Source organism: Balaenoptera acutorostrata, chromosome 8, assembly GCF_949987535.1.
Source record: "Balaenoptera acutorostrata chromosome 8, mBalAcu1.1, whole genome shotgun sequence".
In the NCBI taxonomy this organism is placed as follows: domain Eukaryota; kingdom Metazoa; phylum Chordata; class Mammalia; order Artiodactyla; family Balaenopteridae; genus Balaenoptera; species Balaenoptera acutorostrata.
In genome coordinates this window covers 115,727,014-115,747,153 of record NC_080071.1, presented here as the reverse complement: position 1 = coordinate 115,747,153, position 20,140 = coordinate 115,727,014, and the positions used below count along the sequence as shown (strand labels likewise).

The 20,140-nt window shown below is 36.4% G+C and overlaps 1 protein-coding gene across 5 annotated transcripts in view; it reads right to left on the bottom strand.

The window, feature by feature from the left end:
• The window catches only part of ACMSD (aminocarboxymuconate semialdehyde decarboxylase), an 81,387-nt gene that overhangs the window by 14,413 nt on the left and 46,834 nt on the right, over positions 1-20,140 (bottom strand). For 2 of the 5 annotated variants that reach the window (XM_057550789.1, XM_057550792.1), the window contains 2 exons: positions 9,611-9,709; positions 4,525-4,985 (listed from right to left, as the gene is read on the bottom strand). In XM_057550789.1, the coding sequence (XP_057406772.1) occupies positions 4,923-4,985; positions 9,611-9,709 (162 nt within the window). In that variant the 3' untranslated portion in view covers positions 4,525-4,922. Of the gene's footprint in view, positions 1-4,523; positions 4,986-9,610; positions 9,710-20,140 lie in introns of those variants that run through there. The other 3 variants (XM_057550791.1, XM_057550788.1, XM_057550790.1) reach the window with 3 other exon arrangements.

The following is a 20,140-nucleotide window of genomic DNA, read 5'->3' as shown; positions in this document are numbered from 1 at the left end:
AAGTTCATTTGTATCATTTTTTTTTACATCAATATAGGTTTAAGTTTTCTGGTTGGGTAATATAAATTGAATTAGAGCTGACTTCCTTTTTAGGGGAGATCAAAAATATGGGGAAGGGTAGAGTACAATGAAGAGAAGTACTTGGATAACTATGCATGGTTGTCCTTTGGAATTTGATGGTGGTGGGATTTTTTTTCCCCCCAGGAGTATGTTTTGGAGAAGTACTTGTAGTAGAAAACATGGGCGAGAAAAGCCTGAAAAAGTGATTTTCCTGAGAGATTTTTGAGATTCTGGGTGTGAGCAGTATTGTTTTAGGGCCAGAAGAGTCTTTTCAAAATTCAGCTCTAGTTATGTCATCTCCTAATTGAAAACTTCATTGCTTTTTTTTTTTTAACTTTATTTTTTTAAATTTAAATTTATTTATTTAAATTTTGGCTGCACTGGGTCCTCGTTGCTGCGCACGGGCTTTGTTTTAGTTGCGGCGAGGGGGGGCTACTCTTTGTTGCGGTGCGTGGACTTCTCATTGCAATGGCTTCTCTTGTTGCAGAGCCCGGGCTCTAGGCGCACGGGCTTCAGTAGTTGTGGCTCGTGGGCTTCAGTAGTTGTGGCTCACGGGCTTAGTTGCTCCGCGGCATGTGGGATCTTCCCGAACCAGGGCTCGAACCCGTGTCCCCTGCATTGGCAGGCAGATTCTCAACCTCTGTGCCACCAGGGAAGCCCAATGGTAGAAGTTTTATATTAATTTGTTGCTTATTTGATACATGTCTCCCTAACTAGATTATAAGCACAATTGAGGACAGGAACTGTGTTTATTTTTACTTACATTATCCCAGGACCTAGTGTGGTTCTTGGTGCATTATAGACCCTCAGTAAATATTGTTGAATGTGTGTGAATGAGTGCATAAGTGAATGAAGTCATAGTTTCTGCTCTCAAGGAAGTCCCAGTCCAGTGGGAAGATAGCAGCTGCCATCCAAAATGAGAAGTATGTTCTAGTAGAGATATCAGTACAGTTTTTCAAAGGCGGAGGTACTGATTAATGAAACCCCAAAGCCTAGAAACCATCACTTTAGGTCCTGAGGAATTTTGAAGGAGAGAGAGAGAGAAAGCGATATGATCAGATACATACTTTGGAGAATTTTCTCTGGCCACAGTGTGGAAGATGGATTGTACCAGACTAAGCCAAGAGGCAGGGGTATACATAAGAGATTATTTCAATAGTCCTGCTGAGACTTGAGGACCTGAATTTAGTTGGGAGCATTAGGGAAGAAAGAATAGATAAGAACTGAAAGGTATATATTAAAATGGCAGAATCTATCAGAGTTAATGTCAGGTTTGATATGGGTGAAGGAGAGAATTTTGGTGACTGGGTGATGCCATTAATCAGAGTTGGGACTATAGGCAGTGGAACTATTTTGGGATAAAGGGATTGAGTTATATTGGGGGCATATGATTCTGTAAAGTACCATAGTATTGTAGCTTTTTTTTTTTTTAATGCCTAAAGCTGTTAGGACTTGTTGAAATATTGTCTCCCCCTTACTTCTGAATACCACATTTTTCTGGTTTTTCTCCTACCTTTCTGGGCACTACTCAGTTTTCAATGCTGGCTACCTCCATCCAACTTCCAAATGCTGCTGAATCCCAGGAATTTGTCCTTGGTTCTTTTGGTTCTCTGCTCTACTTTTTCTCTCAATGATTTCATCCAGTCTTATTTCTTTAAATACCTTTTGTACAGTGATGGCCTCTCCGCAGCTTCCCTCTTGAAGTCTCCAGAGTGATATACCTAACTGCTTACTGGACATTCCTACCTAAATGTCTAAGACACTCTGAAATATAGTGAGTCAACAGTAAAACTATTGATTCTCTTTCTTCCTAAATCTGTTTTTCCCAATCTTTCTCATGATGGTAAAATAAATCTGCTCTAGTGAAAAAAACTAGGAGTCAAGGCATCTGTGTCTAAGGTGTGGATGAGTTTAATACCTTTAGCTACATCTCAGAGGCTAAATGTCCCCAGAGTTATTGCACAGAAAAGACATCATTAGAAAGCCCTTCTTGGGCTTCCCTGGTGGCTCAGTGGTTAGGAATCCGCCTGCCAATGCAGGGGACACGGTTCGAGCCCTGGTCCGGGAGGATCCCACATGTTGCCTAGTAACTAAGCCTGTGCGCCACAACTACTGAGCCTGCACTCTAGAGCCCGCAAGCCACAACTACTGAGCCCGCGTGCCATGACTACTGAAGCCCTCGCCCCTGGAGCCCATGCTCCACAACAAGAGAAGCCACTGCAATGAGAAGCCTGCAAACCGCAATGAAGAGTAGCCCCCACTCGCCACAACTATGAAAGCCCACGTGCAGCAACGAAGACCCAACACAGCCAAAAATAAATAAATAAAATAAATAAATTTTTAAAAAAAGAAAAGAAAATCCGTCTTTACATTCGGATTAAAGAGGAATTTTCTCATCTTTTCTTGCATCTGCATAGTTTCATTTTATCTTAGACTTAAATCTTTGATCAAATCAAAGTTGGAGTTGTCCTTATGTATGATGTAAGAAATGAACCTAATTTTATTGCAGTGTTGTTTGTAATTGCAAAATATTGGAAATTACATGTAATGTTCAAATGTAGGAGATTGATTGAACAAACTGTGGTGCACTCACACATACAGACAGACACCTGGGTATCAACCTTGACTTCTTTCTTTCCCATCTCCCCTTGTCCTCACATTTATCAAGTGCTGTTGCTTCTCCCTACAACCCCATCTCACCATTCCCTTTCTACTACTCTTGCCCAAGTCACCATCATTTCTTGCCTAGTCTCCCTAGTACCATTCTTGACCCCTTTATATAATTCTCTACACAGCTGCTAATGTGTTTTTTTTTTAAACCTAAGTCAGAGCATGTCACAAACCTATTTTAAAAACTCCAGTGTCTTCTTATAAAACTTAATATGAAAATCTAAACTCTTGACCTTGGCCTGCTTATCTGGCCAGCTTTTCCGCTTTGTCCTTACTTCTCTCGCCCTTGCTCACGAGCTCTGCCACAGCTCTTTTCTGCCTCAGAGCCTTTGCTGCTCCAGCCTTTGCCCGCAAGACTCTTCTCCATGGCTCTTTCTTTCTATTGTTCGAGTCTTAGTTCAAAGTCCTCTTTAAAGCGGTGTTCTCTGGCCTCACAGCTTAATATTTTATCTCCCATCCTTCCCCTAGTCACTCTATACATTTCCTTGTTTTAATTTCTGCATAATGTTTATCAGTATGAGAAGAATTCCCTCCCTCCCATCCTCCCTCCCTCCCTCCCTCCCTTCCTTCCTTCCTCCCTCCCTCCCTCCCTTCCTTCCTCCCTCCCTCCCTCCCTGTCACTCTCCATTCCTCCTTTCTTTGTCCTCCTTCATTTATTTATGTTCCTTACCCTCCAGATTGTAGGCTTCATCAGAGAAGGAATTTTATCCTTTTTGTTACCTTCTGTATCCCCAGTGTCTGGAGCTGTCCTACAGTACTGGTACATCATATACCTACTCTGTGACCATGAATATACCCGGTTATCTATTTAAGCTATGTATCTGTAGATCTATGATGCTGAATGAGATGACCAAGTTACTTTTCATAATAAGGCAATCATTAAACACTGTGTTTACAGTGCTCAAATATATATTATTTGAAAAGGAACAGATATTTTCCCCCAAAAAAATGGGGAAGGAAAAAAATAGTAACACATGCTTCATGTTGCTGTTTTGCGCAACTTTGTTCTTCTTTTTAGGCAGATTGGAGTAACAGAGTGGTGGGTGGGTAAAGTCCTAGAAAGCAACAGGAGTAGCAAGAAAGAGATGGAGTTACAGACTAAATAAATGAAGAAAAAATAATGGGATGGGTGTAGTTTTGCAAAAATTAAATCAGTACAAATCACATGCCAGTACTCAACTTGATTTTCTTGACTAATGGAAGGGAAAAGAAGTATGAATGAATCGAAAGCAAGAGGGTAATTTAGAAAAATTATATTTGATTTTAGAATTCAGCCAGAGGAACATGAACCACAGACGTTCATCACCCTTCTCAGGACTGAGTTCATTTTCAGCAGCCCAGGTGGGATGACCAGAAATGAAGTGAGTAGAACAAGGCTACCCTGGTATTGCCCTGCTCAATCTCTACAGCCTTCTTTAAACATTCTGCTCCATATTTTAAATTAAAAGAGAGTCTCGTAAAAGTAAATTATATACTGAAACTTTTCTGCAGAATAGGTAAGTTCTCATTCATATGGGAACTATGTTCCCATAGTTTTGCCTTTCTATCTATTTCCTAGCTTCCAAACCTAAACATGCCTTATCCATCCTTATAGACTCAGCCCAAGTTCCAGCTTCTGTGAAGATCTGCCCAAAGTTTGAATCCAAATGAATTTTTCTTACTGAAACTTCTGTGACACGCATGTTTTACTGCTTAGTTCTTATTCCATGAACATATATCTTGCCTCCTTAATTGGGCTATAAGCTCCTAGATGTTATGGAATATGTATATCATTTATTTTTTTGGAGCGTAAAGCACTCCCAGCCCACTTCTGGGCTAATGGAAGGTGTTAAAAGTGAATAAAAACAGTTTATTTGGGCCCTATTAACATATATTTGCTCAAAGTAGACCCTACCTGAACCCTCTGGGATGAATCTGTTATTTTTTCCATATAAATCATTAATGACATTTTGCTTTTTATTTCTGACATTAATTTAAAAGGCACTGGGAAAATTATTTTTGATTTGCAAATGAAATAATGTACTACTTTTCAGAATAAAAGCACGAGTCATTTTCGTTATGAACAATTTAGGATATATATTCTATTTCTAGATAAAAGTGTTCAAAATAGGATTTTAGTGATACATATGTGATACATATTTAAAAACAAAGATAAAATATCTTCTTGAAATTTGCCTTTGTAGTAAATTCAGTCATTCAAATTGTTTTCTCTCAAGACCCAAAAATTTTAGAGCATTGCCAGCTTTGAGTTTATCCTGAAAAAGAAAAGATTTTATTTTAAAGCATTATTTAATGGTTGTTTTAAAGTACTTATTAAGTGTCTTCATCAGGTTTTTAAAAACTCAGTTCCCCAATGTGAGAGAAAAATATTAGCAGGTTAAACAACGAATCTCTTGACCCATGTTTCACCACACTGTTTTCCAAATTATATTCATATATTTGTATTGAACAGTCTTTTAAAAGCAAAAATATAAATGGTGTGTGGTATATTTATGCTTTTATTATTTTCCCTACTTCTCAAATATGTTGACAATCATGGACAAAAAATGGATTTTTTTGAATTTTGAAACATGTAAATAATGTGTATTTATGTTATAAGTAATGTATAAAATGTATATTTGTTTTATGCTTATTTTTATAATAACAGTTCCTGGTGAAAGATTTCTACAAATGCTTTTTATATAAAATAATAGAATGATAAGTTTAAATATATTAGAAACAGAATTACGATATGACCCAACAATTCTACTCCTAGTTATATAGCCAAAAGAATTAAAAACAGGGACTCAGATACTTGTATGCGAATACTCATAGCAGCACATTCACAGGAGCCAAAAGATGGAAACAACCTAAGCATACATCAACAGATGAATAGATTTTTAAATGTGGTATATACATAAATGGAATATTCAGGCCCCAAAAGGAATGAAGTTATTTTTTTTCTTCCAGTTTTATTGAGATATAATTGATATAGAACACTGTATAACTTTAAGGTGTACAACATAATGATTTGACTTATGTACATCATGAAATGATTACCACAATAAGTTTAGTGGACATCCATCATCTCATATAGATACATTAAAGAAATAGAAAAAAATATTTTTTTCCTTGGGATGAGAACTCTTAGGATTTAGTCTCTTAAAACTTTCATATATAACATATAGCAGCATTAATTATATTTATCATGTTGTACATTACAACCCTAGTACTTATTTATCTTGTAACTGGAAGTTTGTACCTTTTAACTGCCTTCAGTTCCCCCTTTGTCCTCTATTTGAAATCTAAGTTTGAAACTTGGTTGTGGGAGGAGGGGAGTAGAATTACAACAGGGAAAACCCTCTTAGGAAAATGACTTTCTTTTTACAGGACCCTCCAGTGAGTTTTAGGTCTGTAAGATAAGAGAGTTGGAAAGAGTGCCCAGAAGTCATCTAGCCACCTACCACCTTCTCGGTATATGTGTTGTCCTTTCACATGGCCCTGAATAAAAAGTAAGCTCTTTTGGAGCAAGAAGAGTGATACAGATGAAGAGTCTCAGAAAATTGTACCAGTATGTACATTTATAAATTTCACATGAGAAAAAGACTCCCAAGTTTTTTTTCACTTTCTCCCCAGCTATAGATTAGATCATCTCCACAGAAAGAACTCTTGTGATTTGAGGGGTAATTTTGTGATACCCTAATAGATATATATCCCGTTTGCAAAAGGCAGGTATGTAACTGAGGGTGGAAGGAAACATATATGGTGTCGTGTAATATCCGTACCATTAGTGTGTATCTATATATCATGACCACTTCAGGGTTCTCACACAGCCTTACAGAGTGGGTAATTTGAGGCAGGGACCTCTTACTCCGGGTTCTTCCCAGATTCACACTTGGGCCATCCTCCTCTAAAGGAAGATTCAGAAGTGACTGTTGCTGCTGTGAGAAACTATTTGCTTTTTAAAATAGGTTGGGTGGGGCTTCCATGGTGGTGCAGTGGTTAAGAATCTGCCTGCCAATGCAGGGGACACGGGTTTGAGCCCTGGTCCGGGAAGATCCCACATGCCGCGGAGCAACTAAGACTGTGAGCCACAACTACTGAGCCCACGTGCCACAACTACTGAAGCCCGTGTGCCTAGAGCCCATGCTCCGCAACAAGAAAAACCACTGCAATGAGAAGCCCGTGCACCACAACAAAGAGTAGCCCCTGCTCACCATAACTAGAGAAAGCCCGCACGCAGCAACGAAGACCCAAAGCAGCCAAAAATAAATAAATAAATTTATTTAAAAAAAAATAGGTTGGGGGGCTTCCCTGGTGGCGCAGTGGCTGGGAATCTGCCTGCCGGTGCAGGAGATGTGGGTTTGAGCCCTGGTCTGGGGGGATCCCACATGCTGCGGAGCAACTAAGCCCATGCACCACAACTACTGAGCCTGTGCCCTAGAGCCCACGAGCCACAACAAGGGAAGCCACCACAATGAGAAGCCCGCACACCGCAACGAAGAGAAGCCCCCGCTCGCCGCAACTAGAGAAAGCTGGCACGCAGCAACGAAGACCCAACGAAGACCCAACGCAGCCAAATAAAAATAAATAAATAAATAAATAAAAATAATAAAATAGGTTGGTACTGAGTATCCTTTGAAGGAGATACATTTTGGTGTGTTGGATGGAAACCTGATCCTGGAGTCCGGAGATTTGGGGTTGGGTCCATGTGCTGTAATCCAGCAGTTATATCCCTTTTGGCAAATCACTCAACCCCCAAGTCTCGTTTTTCTCTTCTGCATCTACATGGTGGAATGCATTTGCCTGACTATCTCCCAGGCTGGTTGTGCTCATCAAATGGATTTATTTATTTCATTTAAAATTTTTTAGTGAAATTTTACCTTCATGTGGCTCAAAATTCAAAAGGTATAAAAATGTACATTTCCTTTCACTAGTGCTACCCAACCACTACTTTTTCTTTCCAGAGTTATCAGTTTCTTGTCCTTCTTCCAGAAATATTTTATGCATATATATGCAGATACTTATATGTAGGTTTATAATTTTTTTTCACAAATGGATAGTATACCATACACAAATGGAAGTATACTATATGCAGTTTTTGCACCTTGCTTAACTTAATATATCTTAGAAATTGATTCTTAATATTTTTTATGGCTGTATAGAATCCATTGTATGGATATGTTATTATTTATTCCCCTGTAGATTGTTTTTAGTTTTATTACAAACAATGTTATAATGAGTAACCTTATACAGAATGTCATGAATTTGTGACAATATAAAATTTTTATTCAAGATTTTCTGAAAACTTGAAAGTGATAAGCACATAAAAGTAAATAACAAAAGGCATGTAATAATAATTATTATTATTCCATTAAAGTCTTAATCAGGATACTTGGGGTAATCTGGTTTCAGTATAATTTTGGTTAATGTTATAGAAAGTTTTTCATTTCTCAACCTTTGATATAAAAAGTAAAAAAAACAGTATTGCTTACTACTTTAATAAGTATATATTTAACAATTCAAGACTTTTGTGCCTTAAGGTGGGTAAGTGCCAAAGGAGAAACTTCCTGTTTAAAGCAGTCTTAGGTCTCCCAGTCAATAACTTGCAACTAGTATATGTCAAAATGGACCCTTGGGACTTCCCTGGTGGTCCAGTGGTAAAGAATCCGCCTTACAATGCAGGGGACGCAGGTTTGATCCCTGGTCAAGGAACTAAGATCCCACATGCCGTGGGGCAATTAAGCCCACGCACCGCAACTACTGAGCTCGCGCACCTCAACTAGAGAGCCTGTGTGCCGCAAACTACAGAGCCCACGTGCTCTGGAACCTTCGCGCCACAACTGCAGAGCCCACGCGCCCTGGAGCCTACACGCCACAACTAGAGAAAAGCCCTGTACACCACAAGGAAGAGCTTGTGTGCCGCAACGAAAGATCCCGTATGCCTCAATGAAGATCCTTAGTGCCACAACTAAGACCCTACACAGCCAAAAATAAATAAAACAAATAATAAATAAATCTAAAAAAAAGAAAAAGGACCCTTGTTGGCATCTGTTCAAGCCTACTGAGAAGATGTGATGAGCTAATATATCCTTAAAAATTAAAGCAGAGAATTAGAGTTGAAGAGAAATTTTGGATTCTAGTTTAGAAGAAACTAGTTTAGAAGAAAGCCAAGACTTATACAAAAGGATTATGACTAAAACTTTTTTAAGATTTGTTAAGAATTTATATATCCCCATGTTTTCATTTTTGGCCATCCCTGTCCCCTGGTAGTGATTGGCAGTGAAGTCTTAGGAAGAACTTGTTTTGTTGGGAGTGGGTGTGGAATGGGAAGGGGATGGCAAAAGAGAGGAAATCTGGGGACACTGAGTCTCATTTTAACCTCATTTTCGTTCAGGAGCCTTGGGGACAGAATGGCAGTGGCAGCATTAAGACACATTTAGCCACTCTAAAAGTCAAATGCTAAAAGAAAAAAAAATCCAGTTACTTGAGGGTTCTAGATCCTTGAGTTCTGTTAATCAAGACTTTAGTCTCAATATCCAAATAACTAGAATCATTACAACTTTTGAGATTGGTAGATTTGTAACAGAAACATTAAAGGAAAACTTTAGACATTTCTCTTATTCATCTAACATGCAAATCTAAATATATTATTATAATGTGCTTCTTTACAGTTTTCTTTCTTGGCTTTATGAATTTAGTTGTACTAGATGGACTTTCAGCGTTTTAACTTTCCTTTGCCCTTTAATAGGTCAGCTATTTCTGGAGATCAAGTAACAGTTCTAGGAATATTAAGTGTAACGATTTCTCTGTTCTTTGCTATCACATAGCAAAGTGCTCTGAAACCAAACACAATTAGAGCAGGAAAATTCAGGAAGATCATGAAGTAAAAGGCACCTACCTTTGTTTCTGCATCAAATTCTTCCATGGATTCTATCAGTTTCCCAGGTTCCAGCTCACCTAGTGGAAAGGGGTAATCGGTTCCCAAAATGACTTTATCCTGAAAAAAGAAAAAACACTTTTATCTCTAATTTTGTAGAACATCAAAGAACCTCTTGTAAACTTAATTATATTTACATATTACAAGCACTCCTATGGTAAAATAACAAATTTCTTCCTGATTAATAGAAACAAACTGATCTAAAATTTTTAAGATTTAATGGCTTCAAAACTCATTGACATTTTCTCCAGCAGGTGCCGCTATTAGGTCTCTTAAAGCTGCAAATCAACCCCCATCCAACCTTGTTTTTTTTAAGTAACTGAAATGCAGAATACTGAAATATAAGAAGGAGACGTTTATTTAATAAAACATGCTGATGTCTTCAGATGAAATTAAGGATTCTATATTTCTTAAAATGATGCATTGCAGTTGACCCGCACAATTTTTGAAAATATACTGGAGTTTAAAAGGAAAACATAAAAAACAAACAACTGGATGAAAAGAAAAACAAACAAACAAAAACCAACCAACCCCCCCAAACAATTACCATCTCTATAAACTAGATTGTTGTTTGCTTTTTAATGATGTAGCTTTGAATTTCTATTTGACACTTTGTACAATAAAGCACACAGGCTTGTCTGTCTACAAATAAGTAAAGCACTATGTCAAGCAATGTGCTAAAATCTAGATTGCTCTGGTCAACAAAACAGAAATGGGGATAGAGAAAGATCAAGATGGCAGAGTAGGAAGATCCTGAGCTCACCTCCTGTCACACCTAAATTACAACTACTTACAGGCCAACTATCTCTGAGAATGACCTGATGGCTAGCAGAAAAGATTTTTTCCATAACTAAAGATATAAAGAAAGAACCACAACTTGACAGGTAGGGTGGTGGAGACATGGACTGTCAAGACCCACATTCCTGGCATGGTGACCCATAAGCAGGAGGAAAATCACAACTGTGGAGGTCCTCCCTGAGGATCAAGGGGTCCAAGTCCCACACTGAGTTCACCAGCCTGGTGGTCCTGCACTGGGAAGACAAGCACCCAAAATATTTGGCTTTGAAAACCAGTGGGTGTTATGTTTAGGAGAGCTAGAGGCTGGAAACTGAGACTCCATCCTTAAAGGGCAGGTGCAAAAACTCCAAGTCCCAGTGCAGAAGCAGCCAAAAAAACCCAACTTTGTATGGTGACAGATGGTTACTAGACTTATTGTGGTGATTCATTTGTAATGTATAGAAATGTATCGAATCACTGTGTTGTATACCTGAAATGAATATAACATTGTAAATCAACTATAATTTTTTAAAAGTACAATGAATAACAATATGATAGGGCTTCCCTGGTGGTGCAGTGGTTGGGAATCTGCCTGCTAATACAAGGGACACGGGTTCGAGCCCTGGTCTGGGAAGATCCCACATGCCACGGAGCAACTGGGCCCGTGAGCCGCAACTACTGAGCCTGCGCGTCTGGAGCCTGTGCTCCGCAACAAGAGAGGCCACGATAGTGAGAGGCCCGTGCACTGCGATGAAGAGTGGCCCCTGCTTGCTGCAACTAGAAAAAGCCCTCACAGAAACGAAGACCCAACACAGCCAAAAATAAATAAATAAATAAATTTTAAAAAGAATATGATATATTTTTGTAATGGAATAGTATACCATGATAAATGAACAAATTTTGGGGAAAAAATAGAAATGTTCCCTCTCCTTAGGAAACTCATAATCTGGTAAGAGAGACATTAAATCAATAATCAATAATAAATCCATCTATCAAAATAAGAAGAACATATTTTCAATCAGAAATTTTACTTCTAGAAAGTATCCCACCCATATGCATGTAATGGAAATACATCAAGGAAGTTAATTGCAACACTATTGTAGCAGCAAAAGACTTATCAAACTAAATTATAGCATATCCAAAAATAAAAAGGAATGAAGGATACTTGCATATGCTGTAATGAAATAATCACCAAGTTATATTGTAAAGAGGAATGATTTTGTACAGCAGAAACTAAAACAACATTGTAAATCAACTGTACTCCAATAAAAAAATTGATTAATAAGAAAAAAAGACATGATCTTGTAATTGAGAAAATACAATGTAATAACTGTCATATGGAATTTACTAAAGTTAATTCAAATAGCATATGATATCACTTATATGTGGAATCTAAAAAAATGGTACAAATGAACCTATTTACAAAACAGAAATTGAGTCGCAGATGTAGAAAACAAACTTATGGTTATCAAGGGGGAAAGAGGGGGAAGGGATAAACTGGGAGATTGGGATTGACATATACATACTACTATATATAAAATAATAAGAACCTACTGTATAGCACAGGGAACTCTATTCAATACTCTGTAATGGCCTATATGGGAATAGAATCTAAAAAGAATGGATATATGTATATGTATAACTGACTCACTTTGCGGTACAGCAGAAACTAACACGACATTGTAAATCAACTATACTTCAATAAAAAGATTAATTAATTAAAAAAAGAGGAATGATCTTGAAGTTATATCGTGAAGAGGGGAAAACAAAGTCTAGGACAGTGTATCTGCTATGCTCATACTTCTGTTTCTACTAAGGGACCTATAGACACACAAATATATGTTTGTATGTATAAAGTCTATTTCACGAATGGTAGCCAAGAAACAAGTAACATTAGTTGTCTCCACAAATGAAGACTAGGATTCAGGGGTGTAGGAGATACCCCCTCTTCTTTTTTTGAGATATAATTCACATACAATAGAATTCACCCTTTAAAAGTGTACAGTTCATTGGGTTTTCATATATTCATGAACTTGTGTAATCATTCCCACTATCTAATTCCAGAACATTTTTATCACCCCAAAGTAAACCCCGTACTCATTAGCAGGCACTCCTTGTTACCTCCTTGCAGCCCCTGGAAAACACTAATTTACCTTCTGTGTCTATGGAATTGCCTCTTCTGACATTTCATATGAATGGAATCAAACAGTATGTTGCCTTCTTTTCTCTTAGTATATTGTTTTCAAGGTTTATCCATGTTGTAGCCTGAATCAGTACTTCATTCCTTTCTGGGCCAAATAATATTCCATTGTATAGATATACCACATTGTTGTTTATCCATTCATGAGATGATGGACATGTGGGTTGTTTCTACTTTTTGGGTATTATGATATTGTTTCTCTGAACAATTGTGTACAGAGCAGTTTTTGTACGAACACGTTTTCACTTCTCCTGGGTATATACCTAGGAGTGGAGTTGCTGGATCATATGGTAAGTCCATGTTTAACATTTTGAGAAACTCTTTTTCACAGTGGCTGCAGCATTCTGCATTCCCAACAGCAATGTATGAGGGTCCCAATTTCTCCAAATCCTCACCAGCACTTGTCATTATCCATCTTTTTGATGATGGCTATCATGGTGGGTGCAAAGTGGTATCTCACTGTAATTTTGATTTGCATTTCTGTAATGACTAATAACACTGAACATCTTTCCATGTGCTTATTGGCCATTTGTATGTCTTTGGAGAAATATCTACTTATATCCTTTGTGTCTATTCAAGCCCACGTGTTTCCTTTTTATTGTTGAGTTGTAAGAGTTCTTTATATTTTCTGAATACTAGAGACTTATCAGATGTATGATTTACAAATGTTTTCTTCATTCTGTGGGCTCTCTTTTCACTTCATTGGTTGTATCTTTTGAAGCACAAATTTTTAAATTTTGATGAATTTAATCTATTTTCTTTAGTTGCTTGTGCTTTTGGGTGTCATATTCAAGAAATTATTGCCTAAAAGGTCATGAAGATTTACAACTATGTTTTCTTCTAAGAGTTTGTAGTTTAAGCTTTTCCCTTTAGGTCTTTGGTCCATTTTGAGTTAACTTTTGTGTATTTTGAGTGTAAAGAAGAGATCCAACTTTATTATTATTATTTTTCTGTATGTGGGTATTCAGTTATCCCACTATAATACATTGAAGAGACTATTCTTTCTTCATTGAATTGTATTGGTACCTTTGTTCAAAATAAGTTGTCTTTATGGTTGTCCTTAAGCCACTACCACATAGTTTTGATTACTGTATGTATCTGTGTAGAAAATTTTGAAATTGGGACTGTGAGTCCTCCAATTTTGTTCTTCTTTTTCAAAATCATTTTGGCCATTCTGGGTCCCCTGCATTTCCATATGAATTTTAGGATCAGCTTGTCAATTCCTGCAAAAACAAAAAACAAACAAGAAAACGCTGGATTTTTGATGGGGTTTGCATTGAATCTGTAGATCAATGTGAGAAGTATTGCCGTTTAACAATATTAAATTTTCCAACCAATGAACATGGGATGTCTTTTATTTATTTAGGTCTTCTTTAATTTTCTTCAACAATGTTTTGTAATTTAGTGTCCAAATCTTGCACTTCTTTAGTTGAATTTACTCCTAAGTATTTTATTCTTCTTGATGCCATTGTAAATGGAATTGTCTCCTCAATTTCATTTATGGATTATTCAATGCTAGTATATAGAAATACAGGTAATTTTTGTATATTTATCTTGTATGTGTTGTATATATTTTGTATATTTATCCTACAACCTTACTGCATCTGTTTATTAGCCCTGATGGTTTATTTGTGGCTTCTCTAGGATTTTGTGTATTCAAGGTCATGTCACCTGCAAATAATTTTGCTTCTTCCTTTCCAGTTTTTATGCCTTTTATTTATTTTTCTTGCTTAATTTCCCTGGCTAATATCTCCAGTACAATGCCGAATATAAGTGGTAAGAGCAGAACCTTTCAGTCTTTTACCATTAGGCATGATATTAATTGTGGGTTTTTCATAGATGTTCTTTATCAGGTTGAGGAAGTTCCTTTATACTCGTTTTTGAGTGTTTTCATCGTGAAAGACTATCAGTTTGTCGAGTGCTTTTCCTGCATTTATTGAGATGATCATGTAGTTTTTGTCCTTTATTAATATGGTGTATTGACTGATTTTTGTGTGTTGAAACAATCTTGCATCTGTGGGTTAAATCTCAATTGATCGTGGTGTATAATTCTTATTATGTGTTGCTAGATTCAGTTTAATAAATATTGTTGAGGAAATTCACATCTATATTCATAAGGGATATTGGTCTGTAGTTTTCTTGTGATTTCTTTTTCTGGTTTTGGAGTATACTGGCCTCATAGAATAAATTAGGAAGTGTTGCTTTCTTTTGTACTTTTTTGAAGAGTTTGTGAAGGATTGGTTGTAATTCTTTTTAAAAAATTTGATACAATTCAGCAGTAAAGCCATCTAGTCCTGGGCTTTTCTTTGTGGAAGTTTTAAAATCACCGATTCAATCTCTTTACTTATTATAGGTTTATTCAGATTTTCTATTTCTTCTTGAGTCAGTTTCTGTAGTCCTTCTAGGAATTTCTTCATTTCATTTAGGTTGTCAAATTTGTTAGCACACAGTTGCTCGTATTTTTTCTTATAATTCTTTTTATTTCTGTCAGGTCTCTAGTAATACCCTCCTCTTTCATTTGTAATTTTAACAATTGAATCGTCTCTCTTTATTTCTTGGTCAGTCTAGCTAAAGGTTTGCTAATTTTGTTGATCTTCTCAAAGACCCAAGTTTTGATTTTATTGATTTTCTTATTGTTTTCTATTCTCTATTTCTTTTATATCTGCTTTAGTATCTGCTATTTCCTTTCTTATGCTTGTTTTGGGTTTAGCTTACTCTTCTTTTTCTAGTTTCTTAAGGTGGACATGTAGGCTATTGATTTGAGATCTTTCTTCTTTTTCAATATAGGCATTTTAGAGCTATAAATTTCCTACTAAGCACTGCTTTAGCTGCATTTCATGAGTTTTGGAATGTTTTGTTTTATATTATATTTGTATTAAATATTTTCTAATTTCCCTTGTGATTTCTTCTCTGTTTAGTGTCATTTCATTTCAGTCTGAAGGACATCCTCTAGCATTTCTTGTATGGCAAGTCTACTAGCATTGAATTCTCTTGGCTTTTGTTTATTTGAGAATATCTTCCTTTCTCCTCATTCTTGGAGGATAGTTTTGCTGGATATAGAGTTTTTGATGTACAGGTTTTTGTGTGTGCATGAGCTTTAAGTATGTCTTCTACTGCCTACTGGCCTCCATAGTTTTTGCTGAGGGCTAAGGCTAGAGCCATAGGGAACATCAACACTGGGGGTGGAGTGCTTGCAGGAACGCAAAACAGAGGGAGAATGTCCACAGGCAGAGAGAGCCAGTGAGGCAGAGAAGGAGAGGCAGAAAAAAAGTGGTATTAGAAAAAAATGCAATGAGAGATATTTGAAGGAGAAAGTGTTTAATAAGTAATGCTTTAGAAGAGGATGAAAAACATAAGGACTGAAGAGTCTCTGTTGGATTTGGCAGCCTTCTTAAGTGCACTTTCAGTGGAGTGATGGAGAGAAAAACAGATGCACGGGATGAAAAAGTAGATGAATGGTGAAAAAATGTTAAGTGTTGACTACACATATCTCTTAGCTTGGGTTTCTCTCGTCTTTGATTATCACTCTATTTGTGCTGCTTGAGCAGTCTCATCCATAAACAAAGATCTAGCTCCTAAGCCTCAAGTCCTGGGTATATGGCTGCCTGCTGGACACTTCCACTTGGCTGCCTTACAGGCAATTAAAACGCAACATGTTATCTAATGTTGAAGTCCTCATGTTCATATTTATGCAACATCATGTTCATTCTCATTCTCTTGTTCTCACTTTTGCATTCTCTTACTCTCCTCCCTCACCCCCTCACATCCCATCCACTGGCTCTCTGGATATCTTATCTTACTCCTGTTTGTCCCCTGGAAGCTGACCTGTCTGTACTGTACAACAGGCTTCCTTGACCTCAGGTTTCTAGTTGGGTTTAACTAATGGGCAACATAGGCAGGAGATTAGAGAATGGAGGAAAGTGTTTATGCCCCAGATCCCTCCCTTTGGAGTCATCAACTTGGCTCCACCTAAAAATCTTGGCTCCTGTTAGCAGGCCCTTTTCACAGAGCCCTCTCTGTCTTTTGGCCCGGAATGGTAATGGAGCTTTCCATACCTTTGTAAATAATCCATTTATTAATTTTTTTCTCTAGTTTTCTCAATTCAGGTATGCCATCTTATTTTCTGCTGGAGTCCTGAATGAGTCACACTGTGTTCCAGTTATACCAAAATCTTCATAGTTTTCTCACTTTACTAGGTTTATCCTCTGGTTGGAATGTCCTATCCAGCCCCAAACTCCTATTTTTAATTGATTAATTGATTAATTAATGTGGTGGACAACTTTTTATTTTGACAGAATTTCAAATGATTAGACAGAAATGTTGCAGGCTAATTCAGGGATCTGCCATATAACCTTTACCCAGATTCACCAATTGTTTATATTTTGCCCCCTTTTCTTTATTATTTTTTCTGTATAGATATTTGTGTATCTATACAGAAACACACATTTTTCTGAACTGTATGCAAGTTGGAGACATTACGGCCCCTTACTCCTAAATAAATTAGAGTTTATTCCTAAGAAAAAAGACGTTTTCTTATATAACCATAGTACAGTTCTTAAAATCAGAAAATTTATAAGTTGATATATATATACTAACATTATATCAATGTTATTATATATATACACACACACACACACACACACATATATATATATACACACACATATATATAATATCACCAGTCCATACTCAAACTTTGTCAGTTATCCCAACAGTGTGCTTCATAGCTAGTTATTTTTTCCTGGTCCAAGATCCAGTTGATAATCACATTAAATTTAGTTGTCATGTCTCTGAAGTTTCCCTTAATTTGGAACAGGTAATCTTTTTTTTTTTTTTTTTTTTGGTCACTCTTGACTTGGATATTTTTGAAGAAGACTACAATCCAGTTATTTTACAGAATGTCCCTCTATTCTATTTTATAGAATTTTATAGAATGTCAGTTTGTGTTTTTTTGATCTTTCCTCGTGATTACATACAAATTATGCATTTGGGGTAGAAATTTTACAGAAGTGATGTTGTGTCTTTTTCACTGCATCTTATCAGGGGTACATGTTACCAGTTTGTCCCAGTATTGGTGATGTTTGATCATTTAGTTAAGTTGGGACCCACCAGATTTCTTTCCTATAAAGACTATTTTTTCCTTCATGATTAATAAGTAATTTGTGGGGAGACACTTTAAGATCACATAAATATCTTGTTCCTCATCAAACTTTCACCCACTGGTTTTATCATTCAATAATGATTTTCTTACTCTTTCTTCTATACTAATTATAAGGAAGAGATTGTATCGTATATACATATACATTTATGTATATAATTATATATGTTCATTTGTTTATTCATATATATAGTATATTTATTTATATCATTCTAGACTTTATTTTATTCAATGGATTATAATCTATTACTATCATTGTTTATTTTGATGACCAGGTCATCTCAGATTTGATCCGTGTGAACCCCTTCAACTTGACTCCTGTGTCCTTATGCTTTTTCCGCACAATTTTTTGAGTACTTACTCTCAGGCACAAAAAGTTGTTCCATCTCATTTTGTGCTTTCACTGCTCTGGAATCAGCCTTTTCTCCAAGCAACCCAGCTTCCTTGTAGTAGAAAGTATCTAGAAACCAAGATCTGGGCACTAGATAGGACAATTATTGCTGATGTGGAACTATATGTGTGTGTGTCTCTCTTGTCTTGTTTCTGTTCTTTGATTTTGGCTCTTATCTCTATTTTTTCTTTCTTTCTGTCTGCTTACTTTTTTAGTTTACTTTTCTCCCCTTCTAGTTTCTTAAAGTGGAATCATAAATCATTGATTTTACACATTTCTTCTTTTTCTAATAGAAGCATTTAAACCTATACTTTTTTATTGAAGTATAATTGACATACAATATTATATTAGTTTCAGCTGTATAACATAATGATTTGATATTTGTATATGCTGCGAAATGATCACCGCAAGTCTAGTCAATATCTGTCACTAAACATAGTTTAGCATTCTTGATAAAATACTTGAGCAATTTTTTGATAGACTTTAATGAGCTTAAAAGCCCCTCCTAGGAAACCCACTCAATTGACTATTAGTCTTGAAACTAGTCTAAGAACTTTAACCAATAATGCAAAAAGGCTAATTGTCCTTAACTAGATAGTCATCTCCTTCTTTTTTAAAAGCCAGTCTAACAATAATTGTCTAACCATTTTTCCCCATAAAATGTCTCTGCCAAGATAGAATCTTTGAATTGGGCTTTTCAGAAAGCCTCTTTGTTTGAAATAAAACTCTGACCTATGCTTATAATCAATCTGAGAGTGGCTTTGTGTGTTGAAGGAATGAATGTACAAAAGAGGAAAGTCTGATTGTTACTAGGCCTGAAATATTCAATGTATAAATGCTCTCAATTTGAGCTGAGGATAAATGACACTTTGATTTCTACTAGAAAAAAAGGATTTTCCTAGGTTTTATGAATACATTTACATGAAATAATGTGGGGAAGTATATAATAAAATTTAGAGGAAGGCCATGATAGACTCACAACTCTATCTCTAGATTCCTGTATTCATGTACTGTATTAAAACCAAGCAAATACACCTGCTGGTAGAAACCCTAAAGACCCAAAGTTATGTCTCCTCACATCTGTGCCAGCAGCTGATCTTGTTCTGAACTGCCTGCTTGGTATTCACTGGAGGTTCATTTGGCCTTATTTCTACTCCTCTTGCTAAAAGTTGTTTACAATTCCAAAACACAACATAATTTTTAAAAGTCCCATGCTTATATTACATTTGTCAATCACATTAACATGAAATTGAAATCTAGAAAATAATTTTTCTTTCTAGTCAGGAATTCTTCCATTCCCAGTATTATGGCCTTCTCAGATATAAATACATTTTGAGCGGGGAAGGGTCTGTTCTGTTCTAATGAGAAGAAAGCAAACGATTTTAAAGCCGAAATGAAAACCACTCCTCTGCAATTCATTCTTCCTGGTTAAGACACTTCCCTGTTCTCCTGCCTAACTTGAGTTTGAAAGCCTGTTGTAGAATACCAAACTTATAGTTTGGCAGTATTTAATTATTATTTAATAGCTACTGTTCACAACTCCTCTCCATAGGAGGTTAATTATCCACTTGTGATAATCTGGTTTGGAAATTTTTCATATGTTTTCATATGTTATCTATCTGTTATCTATCTATATACCTTTTATTGATACCTTCTGATAAACTTTTGACCATTTCTAACTTGCTAGTGATTTCTTGAGAGACAGGGAAGTAGGCATAAAAAAAACTGGAAGTGAAGTTCTTGTTAACTGCATTTCTTGTTCAGAGAAGGGATAGTAGCAGGGAAGGGGTGGGGAGAAGAGATTCCTTAAGAGGCAAACGGTCCTATAGGATGAAGGTAACATACTCCGTCACTTGATACCAGTCCCTACTTGATAGCTGCTTAATAAACACTGCTTGAGTTAAAAATTTTTTTTTTTTAATAAATTTATTTTTATTTACTTATTTTTGGCTGCATTGGGTCTTT